The sequence below is a fragment of the Cyrtonyx montezumae genome, unplaced genomic scaffold, assembly GCF_038088225.1.
Source record: "Cyrtonyx montezumae isolate F1298 unplaced genomic scaffold, pur_monq_1.0 scaffold_2, whole genome shotgun sequence".
NCBI classification, from domain to species: domain Eukaryota; kingdom Metazoa; phylum Chordata; class Aves; order Galliformes; family Odontophoridae; genus Cyrtonyx; species Cyrtonyx montezumae.
Genome location: NW_027071936.1, coordinates 60,119,307 through 60,133,202, shown reverse-complemented (window position 1 = coordinate 60,133,202; position 13,896 = coordinate 60,119,307). Strand labels below are relative to the sequence as shown.

The 13,896-nt window shown below is 45.9% G+C and overlaps 2 protein-coding genes across 8 annotated transcripts in view; both read left to right on the top strand.

The window, feature by feature from the left end:
• ADD1 (adducin 1) overlaps positions 1–12,067 on the top strand; it is a 51,882-nt gene extending 39,815 nt beyond the window's left edge. For 2 of the 7 annotated variants that reach the window (XM_065735859.1, XM_065735858.1), the window contains exons 12-15: positions 1,208–1,297; positions 6,488–6,644; positions 8,153–8,248; positions 11,299–11,651. In XM_065735859.1, the coding sequence (XP_065591931.1) occupies positions 1,208–1,297; positions 6,488–6,644; positions 8,153–8,248; positions 11,299–11,651 (696 nt within the window). Of the gene's footprint in view, positions 1–1,207; positions 1,298–2,119; positions 2,213–6,487; positions 6,645–8,152; positions 8,249–8,921; positions 8,957–11,298 lie in introns of those variants that run through there. The other 5 variants (XM_065735863.1, XM_065735864.1, XM_065735865.1 and 2 more) reach the window with 4 other exon arrangements.
• GRK4 (G protein-coupled receptor kinase 4) overlaps positions 1–13,896 on the top strand; it is a 109,304-nt gene that overhangs the window by 17,970 nt on the left and 77,438 nt on the right. The window lies entirely within an intron of this gene.

The following is a 13,896-nucleotide window of genomic DNA, read 5'->3' as shown; positions in this document are numbered from 1 at the left end:
TGCCTTCCTCTTTCTGACTAGATACAGAAACAATTCCTAACTGTTCTGAACTCATCTCAGAAAAAGGTGGTGTTACTGTCCACTACATGAAGACTTCTGTTGTCTTCTGTTCTGTTACTGTCAGACTAGTGCTGGATACCTCTAACACAACCACCACAGGGTTCATGGAAGTAGTTTTAATCCCTAAAATCATACTCTTATATGAGTGATCTGATTTGATTTTACCAGTTGAAATTGTTGACAAAGTCTACAGATTTCTCTGTCTGTATCATATTTTATTCAGTGTTCAAATTTCAGATCTCCTTGTCACATAGGAAAGCATCGAATACAGCCATTTTTATCCCTTCAGTGCATTAAACTAAAAGTGCACACCTGCATCTCATTAGTACTCAGCTTGTTCTTCGATGTTTTGCCTATTTCTGATGGTCATTTGGAACATGGGAGTTAGCATTATGTCACAAAGTCTGTGCAGGGTTCTTGGCAGGAGCACGGATTTGTGCTCCAGGAGTATAAAGTTGACAGAGGTTTTGCTTCTCCTGGTTCAGCAATGTAAAATAACGACCACTTGAAATAAGAGGTGCAGTGAAATTGCTGGGCTGTTTCTTCCTGTTTGAAACACAAATATCACCATATTAAAAATGTGAATGAAATGTCTGAAAGGGTAGAAGTGAAACTTCTGCTCTTCTGAGGACAAGGGCAGTAATCCAGAGGCAAGCACAGAAGATGCAGGGCCTTATCCTTCACTTCTTGAAATTAAAAGTGTCAGTGATACTTTGTATACACGTGTCCATACGTGTTTGTGTGCTATACCCACAAGCAGCAAGTTCTGCAGGAGGATGATATTGTGGTACAGTGGACTACTGACAGAAACCTGAAAATGACACATGGTGTGTAACAGACATAGGAAAGTGATGTCTGTGCTTCTCCCTTCATTTATGCCACTTGATCTGCACAATTTTACAGCACACCTCCACTACAAAACAAGAGGCAGCACGTGCTGTGCTACCCGTGGGCCAGATGCTGAGAGATGTGGTGAAACAAACAAATCTGGGTGTAGCAAGTGGTGCTGTAAGCACAGCATTGAGGAGGGGCAGGGCTCCAGCAGTCGGCACTAGTTGCAGCCTGTTGGCAGGTTCACCCACCCCTTTACCAAAAAGGAAGTTTTCCTTCTGATGTTTATGTGTCTGTTCTGCTGCTTTCCTTACAGATCCGGGAGCAGAATTTGCAAGATATTAAAACTGCAGGCCCTCAGTCACAGGTTCTTTCTGGTGTAGTTGTGGACAGGAGTCTTGTACAGGTGAGAGTATAAAACGCCTTACAACCATTCTCTCAATCAGCGGTGTCCTCTGCTTTCACCTAATGTGTCCCTATAAAATTATTCTTTAATTGGCAGAGAGTAACTTTTGACAAGGTAAGTCTTAGAGGTAACACTGTTGTCTTCGCGAGAGCGCTCAGGATCAGAAATTTTAAGAGGCTTCAGCCATGTAGCCCAAGCATGTGGAGGATGCTCTTTTTTGTTAATTTTCTTTATTTTTTTTGCTGAATGTAATGCATGAGATTCAGAAGGCTTATTTATGTAGGTTAGATTCTTGTTCAAAACTGGTGGGTCTTTGTGACGACTTTTTGTTTGTTTGCTCTCCAAGGTTATGTATCTGTTTGAGCACAGCAGGCTTACAGTGGGGCAGTGGTGTTGTGTGCTAAACATGATACGTTTCATAATGTTTTACTTGAAGAGCAGGGTGGGGAAAAAAAGCTGCTATACCTCAATAAAACTTCCAAGTACAATATCTGAATATTCTATAGACATCAGCTATGAATCATGGCTCAAAATAAGATAAGAAGTGGAGCTATGCAGTTTCTCTGTTAAACACACCTGGCACTGAGTGCTTTAACTGCCCCCGTACTTCTGATACACGTTAAGAGGTTTGGCAAGTCTGATCGTGACCATAGCTTTACTTACGTTGGGCTTCATATCGTGTGCATGTCAATTCATTGTCATTGCAGTTTTATCTACCAGTTGCTATTTCTTTGCATGTTTTTAGCAAGCACATAATGCTCTTGGTTGATGTTTTAAAGCCCGGGCTCGGGTTTGCTCTGTTTACTCAATTTACTGTTGCAGGATGCTCCCCTCTCAGACTGTACGGAATCTATTGAAGGGCTCGATCTCACAGAGCAGGCCTTTAGTCCCGCTAAATCTCTGTCTGTTAGAAAGGTACTGCCCTGTCATACTGCTCTAAATACTGTTGTTCACCCCTCGTTTTACCTCTTCCTTACCCTGACCTCTTCCCTCTGTTAGCTAATGATTTAGCTGTAGCAAAAGATGGATCTCCAAATTATGTGTTCGCGATTGTACAAGGGGTTGCTTTACCCTGTTAAAGTGTCTTGCAAGGGTTTTGTCTTTCTTTGACTGTTAGAAACTGGTTAGGAAATATTTTTGATGTTAAAGTGCTGATTAGGTTCTGCATGTAGTTGGGTTTTTTTGCATGCTATAAATTTCTCTAATTTGAAAGCCATTTGGAAATGACTTTATCTGAGTTTGATTACATCAGTGTAATTCCAAAGATATCCACATGTCCCGTGTGTGTCACATCGCACTGTCAAGTTTTGATCCTAGGTTGTTACGTGTCTTGTTTCCTTAAAACCTCTTCTGCTCCAAGATTATTGACTGGTGCCCCACACATCCAAAATACATTGGCTTTCAAAATGTAACCACGCTTGTGCTTAAAGTCACATGATTTAAATACAGAATGAATTTGAGAAGTGTGTATCTGGTTGTTGTGAAACTGAGGAAGCAGGTACGGGTTGTGTGTTGGAAACACTCAGTCCTTAACTGCCTTCCTCTCCCAGGTTGTGGAGGGGTTCCTTCAAAGCGATACAGCACAGAAGCACGGGCTGTAGATGAGCATCTGTGTCTCATCTCCTGCCATACTTCAGCTTAAATCTTGGTCTAGGTTGTGCCTAGCATTTCATTGGAAGAACATAAAAAAAAAAAGTTATCCTGTCCAAAAAAAATCCTAGTGAGGATTTGTTTAAGGTATTCTTTCAGGTTACGGTTTGTTTTATCCGTATTGCAAAAGGAAAAGTGGTAAAATACTACTTCCAGGTTTAAGATGAGAAGTAAATCAAATACTTGAAAGCAGAGCCTGCCCTTTATTGTAGCAGCTTCTCTGCTTGATAATAATGCCTTTAAAATGAAATGTGATTTTTATAATGAAAATCCATAGGCTGTCACAACACAGGCAGTTTCTTTCATTGGAGACATTCGTAGAATCCTTCAGGCATCCCTGCTGAATAACGCGATAATCTTTCTGTGAGGCTGATGGAATGGTTTTCAGTCTGATTGTTGGAGTGTAAACATCTGAGTGATGTGTTTCCTCTTCATAGTGTCATCGAAGTACTGTCTAAAATTAGATCCAGATGTCACTTAGAGTAGGAGTGGCCGATTTCCTTATGTTTCTTATCTTGATCCGTACTGTGACTTGAGTGCTTAGACAATTTCCTGATGATGGAAAACATTCTGAAGGATAAATTTTTTAGGAAGATTATGCTGCAAATTAATCAAATACTATGGGGGGAAAAAAGGAAATAGAAGGAGTGCCTATGTCAGCACATAAACATCACAAGGAAGGAAGCTTTAAGGAGACCTGTACACCGGGGACTTGAGGACTTGTGGGCACCAGATGATTATAAGTTATCTCTTGACAGTTTCTCAGACACTCGGTTGCAATTGAAGTAAAAAGTTCCATCCTACTGCAGTGGGGCTTAAAATGTTGTGTGTTTTCAATCAACGCTGAGATTTGCATACTCTTTTGATTGGAAAAAAGGTCCTGTTTGTGCACAAAATGCATGCGGTGCTTTGAGTCTCTTGTGCTCTTGGGCTGTGTTAGTGGATCCCCCGTGTTGCCCTGCCCTTTGCTTTGACAAGCCCTGGCTGTGTCGCAGCGCAAACTCCTCGTGCATCGTGAAATGTTCTTTGTTACAGAGCTGGTTAACTGAACTTGTTGGCTCGTCCAGGAGGGGACGCTGGCTCTTCTCCCCAGTAACCATGCCAATGTCCTTCATCCCCAATAACCTTTAGAGGAAGGCACTGCATTAGTGGCAGATTGTATTAAGTGTGGCTGTTAACATCAGATACCGTGACCTGTGTCTGGTTAACAGGCATGTCTAAAGGTGCCTGTTCTGCTCTGTCTGTCCCTGAGAAGAGGAAGTGCTTGCCTGGTAAACGACAGCCACGCAGTAGATCCGGTGGAGAAGTGCAAAATGACTTGATAATCAGAAATGTCCTTGTGGGATATGTCAAGTCCCAAGTTCAGAGTGCAGATGCACTGTGTATCACTAGTCATAACTGACCGCCGCTTTCTGGGATCTTTGTGGGACTCTATTCCCCCTACAAAGTTCCTAGGAATAAAAACACATTTTGTTCCTGGATATCATTTCTGTGGTGGAGAGAATGTTGATGCTCAGCTGTTCACACATGCAGTCAACCTTCTGCCATGAATGTAACACCAGAATCAGCTTGCTGCAGGTGAATCGCTGCAGCGCTCATTTTCTGCTGTCGTCCTTTGCTGCCCGCTGTGATGAAGCAGTGCCCATCTTCTGTGCAGAAATGTATTCCTTCCCCACAGTCTTATTAATACAGGAAGCAGCTCCGGGCCGATCTTCACACTGAGTTCCTCTGAATGTAGGAATCTCCAAATAGCACAGTCAGACTCTGCAAAGTCTGTCTACTTTAACATTATGTTTTAAAGATCTGCAATACGTTCTCTGTGGTCACTCAGTCCTTCATTCACTTTCCTTCTGTCTTGTGTTACTCCTTCTGTTTCTGCTTGCTGATGTCTGTCCGTGTGAGACTTGGCAGGCTGCTTTGTGCCCTACTCAATGAAGCAGCACAGCCCTTCTTGGATTTTTATGCATTGTAGAGAAATCGCTTGGCAAAACTTACTGAGCCACTACTTGAGTTTGTTTTGCTCATTAAGTTGGTCACTCTGCCTTGTAATTTTCATTAGTGACCTTTGAACCAGTCTTGGATTATTGATACTGAGCAAAAATTTGGTGTGATAATCTGGGAACAGCTTGTAGCAGGTGAGCTTTGCCTGTCTGGTCTCTAATGTAATCCTTTTAGAGATCGAAACAATCCCTAATCCCATTTCTGCAGTTGCTGATCTTTCTCAGTATTATTTCTCCCGGACCGAGCGTACTCAGCCAGTACAAATACCATTGGCATCCAATTCCTTAGTTAAGTACCAGTGACCAACGTGGTACTGCCAGACTGCCCCAGGTGCTGTTAGCATCCAGAAGATGCTCCACACCTTTGAATTTTCAGTTCTGCAGTGGAGATGTCATTGTGTTTGTCCGCCAAGCGTGGCTGTGGAATGCTGGCCTCTTCTTTCCTGTGCTGTCTGCTTTTGAACTCCGCTTTCCAACGATTTCTTTCAAGTATTGATACAAATGATGGCTGAATATGGAAGTGATGTCAGCAAATCAATAACCCATTCTTTTTGGTAATGGAATTCCCTTCCCTCTCTCCAATAACAAAGACAGTTCAGGCTTCACAAGGACGGGAGATGCAAGCCTCATGGAGCTCATTTCCAAACTGGTGTCAAACCAGAGGTCAGGCTAAACTAGAGCTCTGTGTGACCTTTGGAAAGACAAATCTTAAACAGGTGACCTGACAGGTATAGTAGTTATCCAGGCAAGCATCTTCTGAGTCTGAGACCATGAGAAGTCAGTGGCTTTAGTCTTTCCTCTTTGATTAAAGAACACAGACTTACAGTCCTACACTTGAGAATCTCTGATGCAGCTGCTTTTGTTTGTTAGGACTCGTTATGCTTAGAACTGCTAACATTTTATTTGTATACCATTTGTATGTGGCTGTATGGCAAGTATAACAGATGTAAATATGCTAACTCATAACCTGATGGCTAACATTGCTTACAGTTAGCAGTGCACTATGCGCACACAAGATGGCTTTTTACTATAGCATCTGTTTTATGTTATGCAGTAGCTACTAGAAGTGGCTTTTCCCTTATTAAAACAAAACAACAAAACTACAGAAAGTGTGGGCTGAGTCGTGTAACTTGTGCAGGTACTCTGTGCCCACACAGCCACGACATGGGCCGAGAGCCCTGCTGCTTTTGTGGGGAGAAAAAGAAACGTGATTCCTGTGTGATTCCCCATGTGCTCCGGCTGGGCTGGCTGCTCTTTGTCTTAGTGCTTAGTGGTGGGCAGTCTGCAGTGGAAACACTGCTGTGCCTCTGGGAGCAGTCGGCACCTCTCTTGTCCTTCATGTTAACCTGTGGTAGATCTGAAGGGGGGGAAAAAAAGCCAAAATGGGATCTTTTAAAGTTTTTTTTTTTTAATTACTAATCTAAATGAAAATCAGTGTAGCGTTTCTCAGATTTGCTTTGGCTGCTTTATAGCCCTGTACTTCTCAGCATTCTGCAAGTTACTGCTGGGTTGCAGATGTGTCTTAATTTTCTTTTGCCAGGGAGAACTGGTGACTGCTTCGAAGGCGATAATTGAGAAAGAATATCAACCCAGAGTGATAGTGAGCACCACAGGACCAAATCCCTTCAACAAACTCACTGATCGAGAGCTGGAGGAATACCGCAGAGAAGTAGAAAGGAAGCAGAAGGGGACAGAAGGTTGGTGTGTCTGTGTGTTGGCTGCTGCAGGCTGTAAGAAAGGCACGTCACGGGTCACTGCAACGTGGATTTCCTGCAAAGGACATAGATGCATTACTCTGTGTGGTACAGTTTTCCCAGCACGAATTGGGAGTTTTAAAAGAATGTTTGAGATGAAAGTGTGGTGTCAGTGTTACAGTGTATTCTGTAACGCACATAGAATTTATTTCAGAGTTTATTCTGGTAGACAAACTGGGGTGTTCAGCACAGTCAGTTTCTGCTGCTGTTAGGGAGCTGAAAGCCTGAAACTTCATCCACAGAAACACTGAGGTACTGCAGAGTACTGCAAGGTGTTCTGTTCTGCTTTGCTCCCCTTAGCACTAGAGGTGGTTGAGGTTGGGCTGAGATGCTGCCGCCACTCTTAGCAGCAAAGCTGCAGCTCTGTAACTCACTGACGTCCGTGGGTTTGAGAATCTTGTTGATTTGGGAAGGTGCAGAACAAAGTGTAACTGCTGTTTGGAAATGGCACACCGTGAGGACTTCCCCAGCAAAAGATGCTCCAAAGGTGAGAGAATCTCTGTAGAACGAGTTTATTCCTGTATCTGAAGTGGTTATCCTGCTTTAGTTCAGTGAAGTTTCACTGGATGATGGTTACAGTGCTTCCACTCTTCTGCTGTTAAGGCTAGAAACTGAATGGTGCAGGAAGCAGAAGTGTCATTCCTTTAACAGTGCGTGCCCCCTCCTGCTTCTTGATAAGACAGTGTAGGAGCCACTGGGGACTCTGTTCAGTTACACAAATGCTGGACTGCCTGGGGACTGGGATCACACACCTCAACCAAGAAGAGCCGGGCAGGCAGAATTCCTCCCTGAAGGAATTTCCTGTGCTGAGTTTTGGCTCAGGTCTCACCTATTATGAATATGGCACAGTTGCACTTGCAATCTAAGGAGCAAATTCTTTACATCACTGGGAGGTACTGTCAGTTGGATCTTCTCTCACGTAGCTGGGTGAACGGCCCGGAGCGATGTTTGTGTTGTTGCTGGTGCATGAGGTACTCCCTCAGTGCCTGTGGCTGTTTCAGCCTGGAAGCAAGGGGACCCTCTTACTAATAGCACGTGTGCAAGCTGCTGTAAAAGTGGTTTTGAATCATTTAATTGCTGCGTGCCTCTGTGATCACCTGTGCAGCCTTCTGCTCTCACCTTGGAGTGTGCAGCTGTTGGTGTGACAGCATCCCCCGTGTTTACCTTCCCTCGTGGTCTCCTCACCAGTGCTGTAGCAGCTCACAAACCTTTCACCATTCATAGTCTTACTTAAGAGATGAAGCAGAACGTGGACGGCACCGCCGCAGCTTGAGCAGTTCTGGTGAAGTGCGGTTTCCTGTGCTTGCTTCGATGGTATTTAATACTCGTGCAGAATTTTGACTCAGAAAAGACGTTCAGATTTCTTGTGCGTGAAGCAGAAGGACACATGGGTGTTCTCCACGCCGGAGTACCGCGTGTGCCTTCTCACAGTGTGTTTGTCCCACGTGCAGAGCCTTCGGAGGACGGCGGGCAGCAGCAGGAGAGCAGTCCCCCCGAGCAGCGCTCCGCGGGCACTGCCCCGAGCACGCCGCTGAAAGCAGAGGAAGGTACGCTGTGCTGGACACCTGTAACTGCTGTGTGACAGGGGCAGCCACTGCTGCTATCCTGTGGTGCTGAAACATAGGGCACTGACCTGTAACAGGAGTTCTGCTTACAATAATAAAGAAGTGTGCATTGATACAACGACGAAATTATCGTCTCTTCAGAACTGCCCTAATCATCTTCCATGTTTGCCAACTGATTGACCTTTATTGTGCATGTTCTGCGACAAAGAGTTGCTCCTATGAAATGAAATGGTGTCTGGCAGTGAACCAGACACGGATCAAAAGCTTTGGTAAATCTCCTTCACCAATTGCACATTTCTTAAACGTTATTGTACTTGGATTACACCTCAGTCAATAACTTTCCAACTCGGTCTGCATACTACTTTCATTGTTCGCTAACCTTACCCAGTGATTAATGAAAGCTGACGTGAGACAGGGCTGGGAGGCAAAAGGATAAGATGACAATTCTGAACAGGTGTAATCTAATTTGTCTTGTTTCCCTTACCTTGTACATCAGATATATCACCTGTCTGTTAGTCTTTCATCCACTACTTCATCTCATTCTGTTCCCTATAAGAATGGTTGCAACCATTCTTCTGATTTAACACGATGGCTGTGATGAATGCATAGATTCTCTACTTGTGCTTTTTTCTTCTTGTGGCTGCGTTACACACAGGAGATGGATATGCTAAAGAGTACCTGTTGCCATAGTAAGTATCATTCCATACTCTGACTGCTTACGTGCTTTGCTTCACTCTTGCTTTGGTTCCTACGTGGTTTTTTTTGTTGTTGTTGTTGCTTTGTGTTTTTTTAACAGCAGCTTTCTCAGCTCAGATGCTGATCCTGTGATTTCATCAAGTTGTAGATAGTTACGGACCCTGTGTTAACATGCACTCTCCTTTCAGGAGACTGCAGAAGTGACATTGTGTTTCCATTCCTGTGTCTGATTCCTTATGGTTTCCAAAGGAGTAGTCTGAAGTTGTCTTTCCAGCTGTAGCTGAAACAGGTCTGGGAGTTTCTGTCCTAAGTTTGCTGCCTGCCTAAGGGTGCTGCAGGTTCCTTATCTACTCGAGTGCAACCGTGCTGCCACTGACACAGTGTGAAAGCACATGGCAACCCATCAGGCTGCTGCGTGAGGTGGACAGGGGACCGCCAGCCAAGGAGTGGCAGCAGCACTTGGTGGCAGCAGCCCTGCAGCTGTTTCAGCTGGCTCTGCTGGGCTACCTCAGGTCATACTCCGAAGTAATAAGGAAGTTTGGCCCGCTCCATTTGTGTGTCCTGTCGTATCCGAAAGTCAGTGGTATGTCACAGATAGGAGCATTAAGTTACGCTGTAGAAAACTGTGATGCTACTAATGAGGGTCTAAGACCCAAGCATTCTTTTAAACAGTAACCTGTTGTACAAACTCCTCTAGGCATGTAAGTTCTGCAGGACAAACATCCAGTGCTTATTTTAGACACTGAGGCGGTTGGGGATTGCAGGCCTTGACAACTTTGGCTCTAAGTTCTGCCAGGTGGCAGTGTTCTCTGTCTGCAACCACTCCTCCATTTTCTTTCTTATCCTCTCTATTAAAGCGTGGCTGAAGTCAGAGAAGTGCTTCGTGTTGGCATTTAGAGCAGCAGGCAGATCTGACTGTTCTGCCACGCAGGCCGCTGCTGTCAGTGGCGTCCAGGCTGAGGAGGGTGCAGTGGTAGCAGAGGGTGTGTGTATGACACACATCCATGCACACTGAACTAGAGCCTCTGGAGGCAGCTTGGAACCAACATAACTGCTCTCTCCTTTGCTCTGTTCTATTACACCCTTCTTGCACTGTAACTTCTAACGTGTGTTGAGCGTTTGGAGCTGAGCTGTGGTGTGCTGTGTTTGCCTAACACCTCGGATGGCAGTGGTGCTCTGGGGAAAACACGCTGCTCTCCTGCACGTGTTCACAGAGCAGCCCCGTGAGATGTGGTACAGGACTGCAGGTCCCAGCCAGCAGAAAGGAGTTTGTTCCTTCCCCAGGGAAAATGGGAAAGCACAAACTGTCTGCTCTAAACTCTTTTGAAAGCCTTCAGCGTTCTGAAGACAAAACCAACAATATTATAACTCTTAAAATGGGGAAAAAATAGATGCCTTTCTTGTGCCTGCCAATGGCGACGGCCTCGGTTCTGTTCCACATTTCTCCTTATGTAACGTCAGAGATGTACGCACACCACAGAGGGGCACTTCTCAGCTTCAGCAGAGGGATGGGGAATGGAGGGATCTTTAGATGTGATCGCCGTTCAGATGTGTGCACAAAGGAGAGCTTTAAGCAGAGGATGTCTAAAGTGTGGTGGTTCTTGTGGGAGGTGGTACAGTGTAGTGCTGAAATTCACCTCTGGACGTGGACTTCTGACCCTCCTTCATCCAGGGGTGAGAGCTGCTGTATCGCATAACCTGCTGAGCATTTTAATTGGATAAACCACGTGGACTGTACTTACACAACAAGAGTCCATCGTTTATAATCATGTATCTTACAAAAGCAGTGAAGCCTTTGTGATAGGAGAAGACATTAATAACTTCATCTGTTCTTGCTCAGGGAAGAGCAGCACAGAAATCCACCTATCGCAGTTAAAAGCGGGCAGGCAGCGGCCAATGGCTGCAAATAGCAGTTATTGTTATCCCAGCAAGTTAAAAAAATACAAATAAAAAATGGTGCTGAATTTCATGATGCTGTCAGTGAAAACTGTAGGCTTAATTCCTGCTTGCTGTACTGAGGTCTCGTGTTGCTTGCAAATGTTCCACGAGACATAAGGGAGAAACCTGAGCAGTTACGTTCTTGCTGGTTGAGACCCACGGAGCAGAATCCAGCTTTACCTCTTCTGTGGTTTAGAAAAAGCCAAAAGCCAAGCACTTCTAGATATCCCATTTCTGTCTCTGTGCTGAGAGCTAAAGAATGCACCTATTGCAAAGGCTTTCATGCGAAGTCAGTGTTGTAGTTGATTTTCTGGGGGACACATCCCATGAACTTGCTTGGCTCCCCGTGCCCCGGGCAGGCCGTGCGCTAACCGTGCTGTTATGTGTCCGCCCCCCAGAGACACGGCCCGACCAGACCTACCGAGATGACAGTGATGCTGCAACATTGAAGCAAACCCTCCCAGATCTCACCCCTGATGAGCCTTCAGAAGCACTCGGCTTCCCTCCCTTGGCAAAGGAGGAAGGGAGATGCGATGAAGACGTGCCCAAAAGCCAAACAGAATCCCCTGTGGCAGCAGAGAAGGAAGCCCAGCCTCAGCCTGCTGAGGAGCCGGCGACCCCCACGGCTGAGGAGGGGACGGCAGCTGATGCAGGCAGTGATGAATCTCCTGGGAAGTCCCCGTCAAAAAAGAAAAAGAAGTTTCGCACTCCTTCCTTCCTGAAGAAGAGCAAAAAGAAGAGTGACTCCTAAAGGCCAAACACTGCAGAAACACTGTCATATTTTAAATTCATTAACCACTAGAATGTACCAGATTGTACTGAGTGTTTTGTCTTATTATGTACATGAATGCAACAAGTAACCCAACCAGCCCCTCCAGTTACGGCTCGATCGTGTAAGGTTATAACCAGAAATTAACATCCAGAAAGGTGCTAACCCTGTGTTCTCAGCAGCCACTGCAGATCCCATCCCTAATTTCTAAGCGAATTTGAATGACTTCCATGTAGAGGCATTGAATCACTATTTATACCCTCAAGCCTACACTGCTTTACAGAAGAATAAAACCGAGCTTCTGCCATTAAGAGTGCAACACAAATTGCTCACCACGAGCAGCGTTCTTCACAGTTCTGCTCCAAGTCATAAGTACACGCCTTCTCAGATGGTGACGCGCAGAGAGGCTGCTTTGGCGGTGGTGTTTCCAGGGGGATGTGTTCTTGAACTGACACGTAAGCGTTGCCATCTTGTGATTACAGGTCAGGTTGTGGTAAGGCTTTGTGACTCTGCGTTCCTGCCTCTCCTCTTCCCCACTTCTGACTGCTGGAAGGAACCAGGGGTGCTTTCCGCTTACACCTGGCGCTTGAAGTCATCCTCAGACGGCAGTGAAGTGACTGCAGCCTGGTGTGCTCGCGCTGTGTCGGTGGGGCCGTTCCCGGGGCGTGCAGCTCGAGGGAGACGGGTCCTCGGCTCCGTAAGGCGGTGTCAGGTGGGGATTTGGCTGCTGGCTGAAGTTAAGGAGTCGCTCTGTGGTGATGTGAGGCCCGGGCAGCCGTGTTCAGGCCTTAGCACAGAGCTGTTCCACCTGTTGAGAAGGAGCGTGGCTCGACGTGCGGGCCTGCTGCACACAGACCCTGCCTGCAGCACTCTGCTCTTATTTCTTCCCGTGCTAAAAACAGAAACGTGTTCCACTGAGTACTGAACCGTACTTGGGTATTATTTTCACTTCCAAAAGAAACCCCACAACTGGTATTTCTTTATTTCGTTGTCCTTGTTGCCGGCAGTGAAGTACAGAAATTCCAGCTAACCCTGAGGCTGTATTTTCACAGGTGTCTGCTATGTGTGTTTGTTTCCTATGTAGCACGGGCGAGAAACTCACTCACTTTCACCCCTGAACTGACTCTTGTGCAGTTACTGCCCCGCTCCCGCCCGTCAGTGGCGGTAAAAGCGGGCGAGGTGAGGGCACAGCCAGCAGCGGGGGGGCAGCTCTGTGTGGTGGCATCTCTGTCTCTCACAGCAGAAACGTTGGGAAGCGCTGCGTGGGAGAGCTTCGAGGGGCCAAGAGCTCTCCAGGTAAGGGACGCTGCGCTGAGGCGATGTGGGAACTGACGCTGTGAGACCCCTGCACAGCAGCGTGTGGGCAGGGCTGCATGGCACCCGTGGCTTTCAGCTTGTACTCCCTTCTGTGTCCCCTGTACACTAGGAGCATACAGTACTCATTTTGCTAAACTGTGTTCTATTGCAGGGTCGTAATTCAATGACTAATTGCTCTATGTTTCAGTTCATTAACAGAGTCCCTCCACTTATCTTTGACCACATATGCAACGACTTTTGATTTCAAATTTTGTAGTTTGTTCTTTTAATTCTTTGTATTACAAATGAAATGTAGTCACGTATGGTATGGTTACACACTCTGGGGCAAACTGAAGTCCTGTATTTCTCTTTTTCTTGTATCAATTAAGTTCTACTCACAAATAAAGCTCTTTAAAAAAAGACCTTTTCCCATCTGCTTTCAGAACTTGAGCTGTTCTGCAACTGTGAACCCGAACATTTTAATTAGCTCAATTTTCTGTTAGTCATTAATCAATGATTTAATGCATTCTCGGAAACAATACTTAAATTGGCTCCTGCAGGGCTGGCTGCCCGGGCACTGGCCCCTAAGAAAGCAGAACCAGCTGAGCTCAGCGAGAAGCTGGAGGGGTCCTTCCCCTCCCCTCCCCAGCACAGCCGCTGCAGGGGAGCACTGGTGGCTGCTGGGGCATTCAGGCCCTTCGTGCTCAGCTTTAGCTGTGCCCAACCGTAACGGCAGTGTTTGGTTTGCAGTGACTTCTGAGGGGATGAGCACACAGCATAGCAGTTATCTTTGTAATGCAGCAGAACCGTGGTCGGTCATCAAAGAACACATGCTGTTAGAAATATAAAACACCTCCATTTAATTCACTGTATAGGAAAAACAGTCCCCTGAACAGGGAAGTACGGGTCAGGCTCCGGGCCGCAGCGTGCT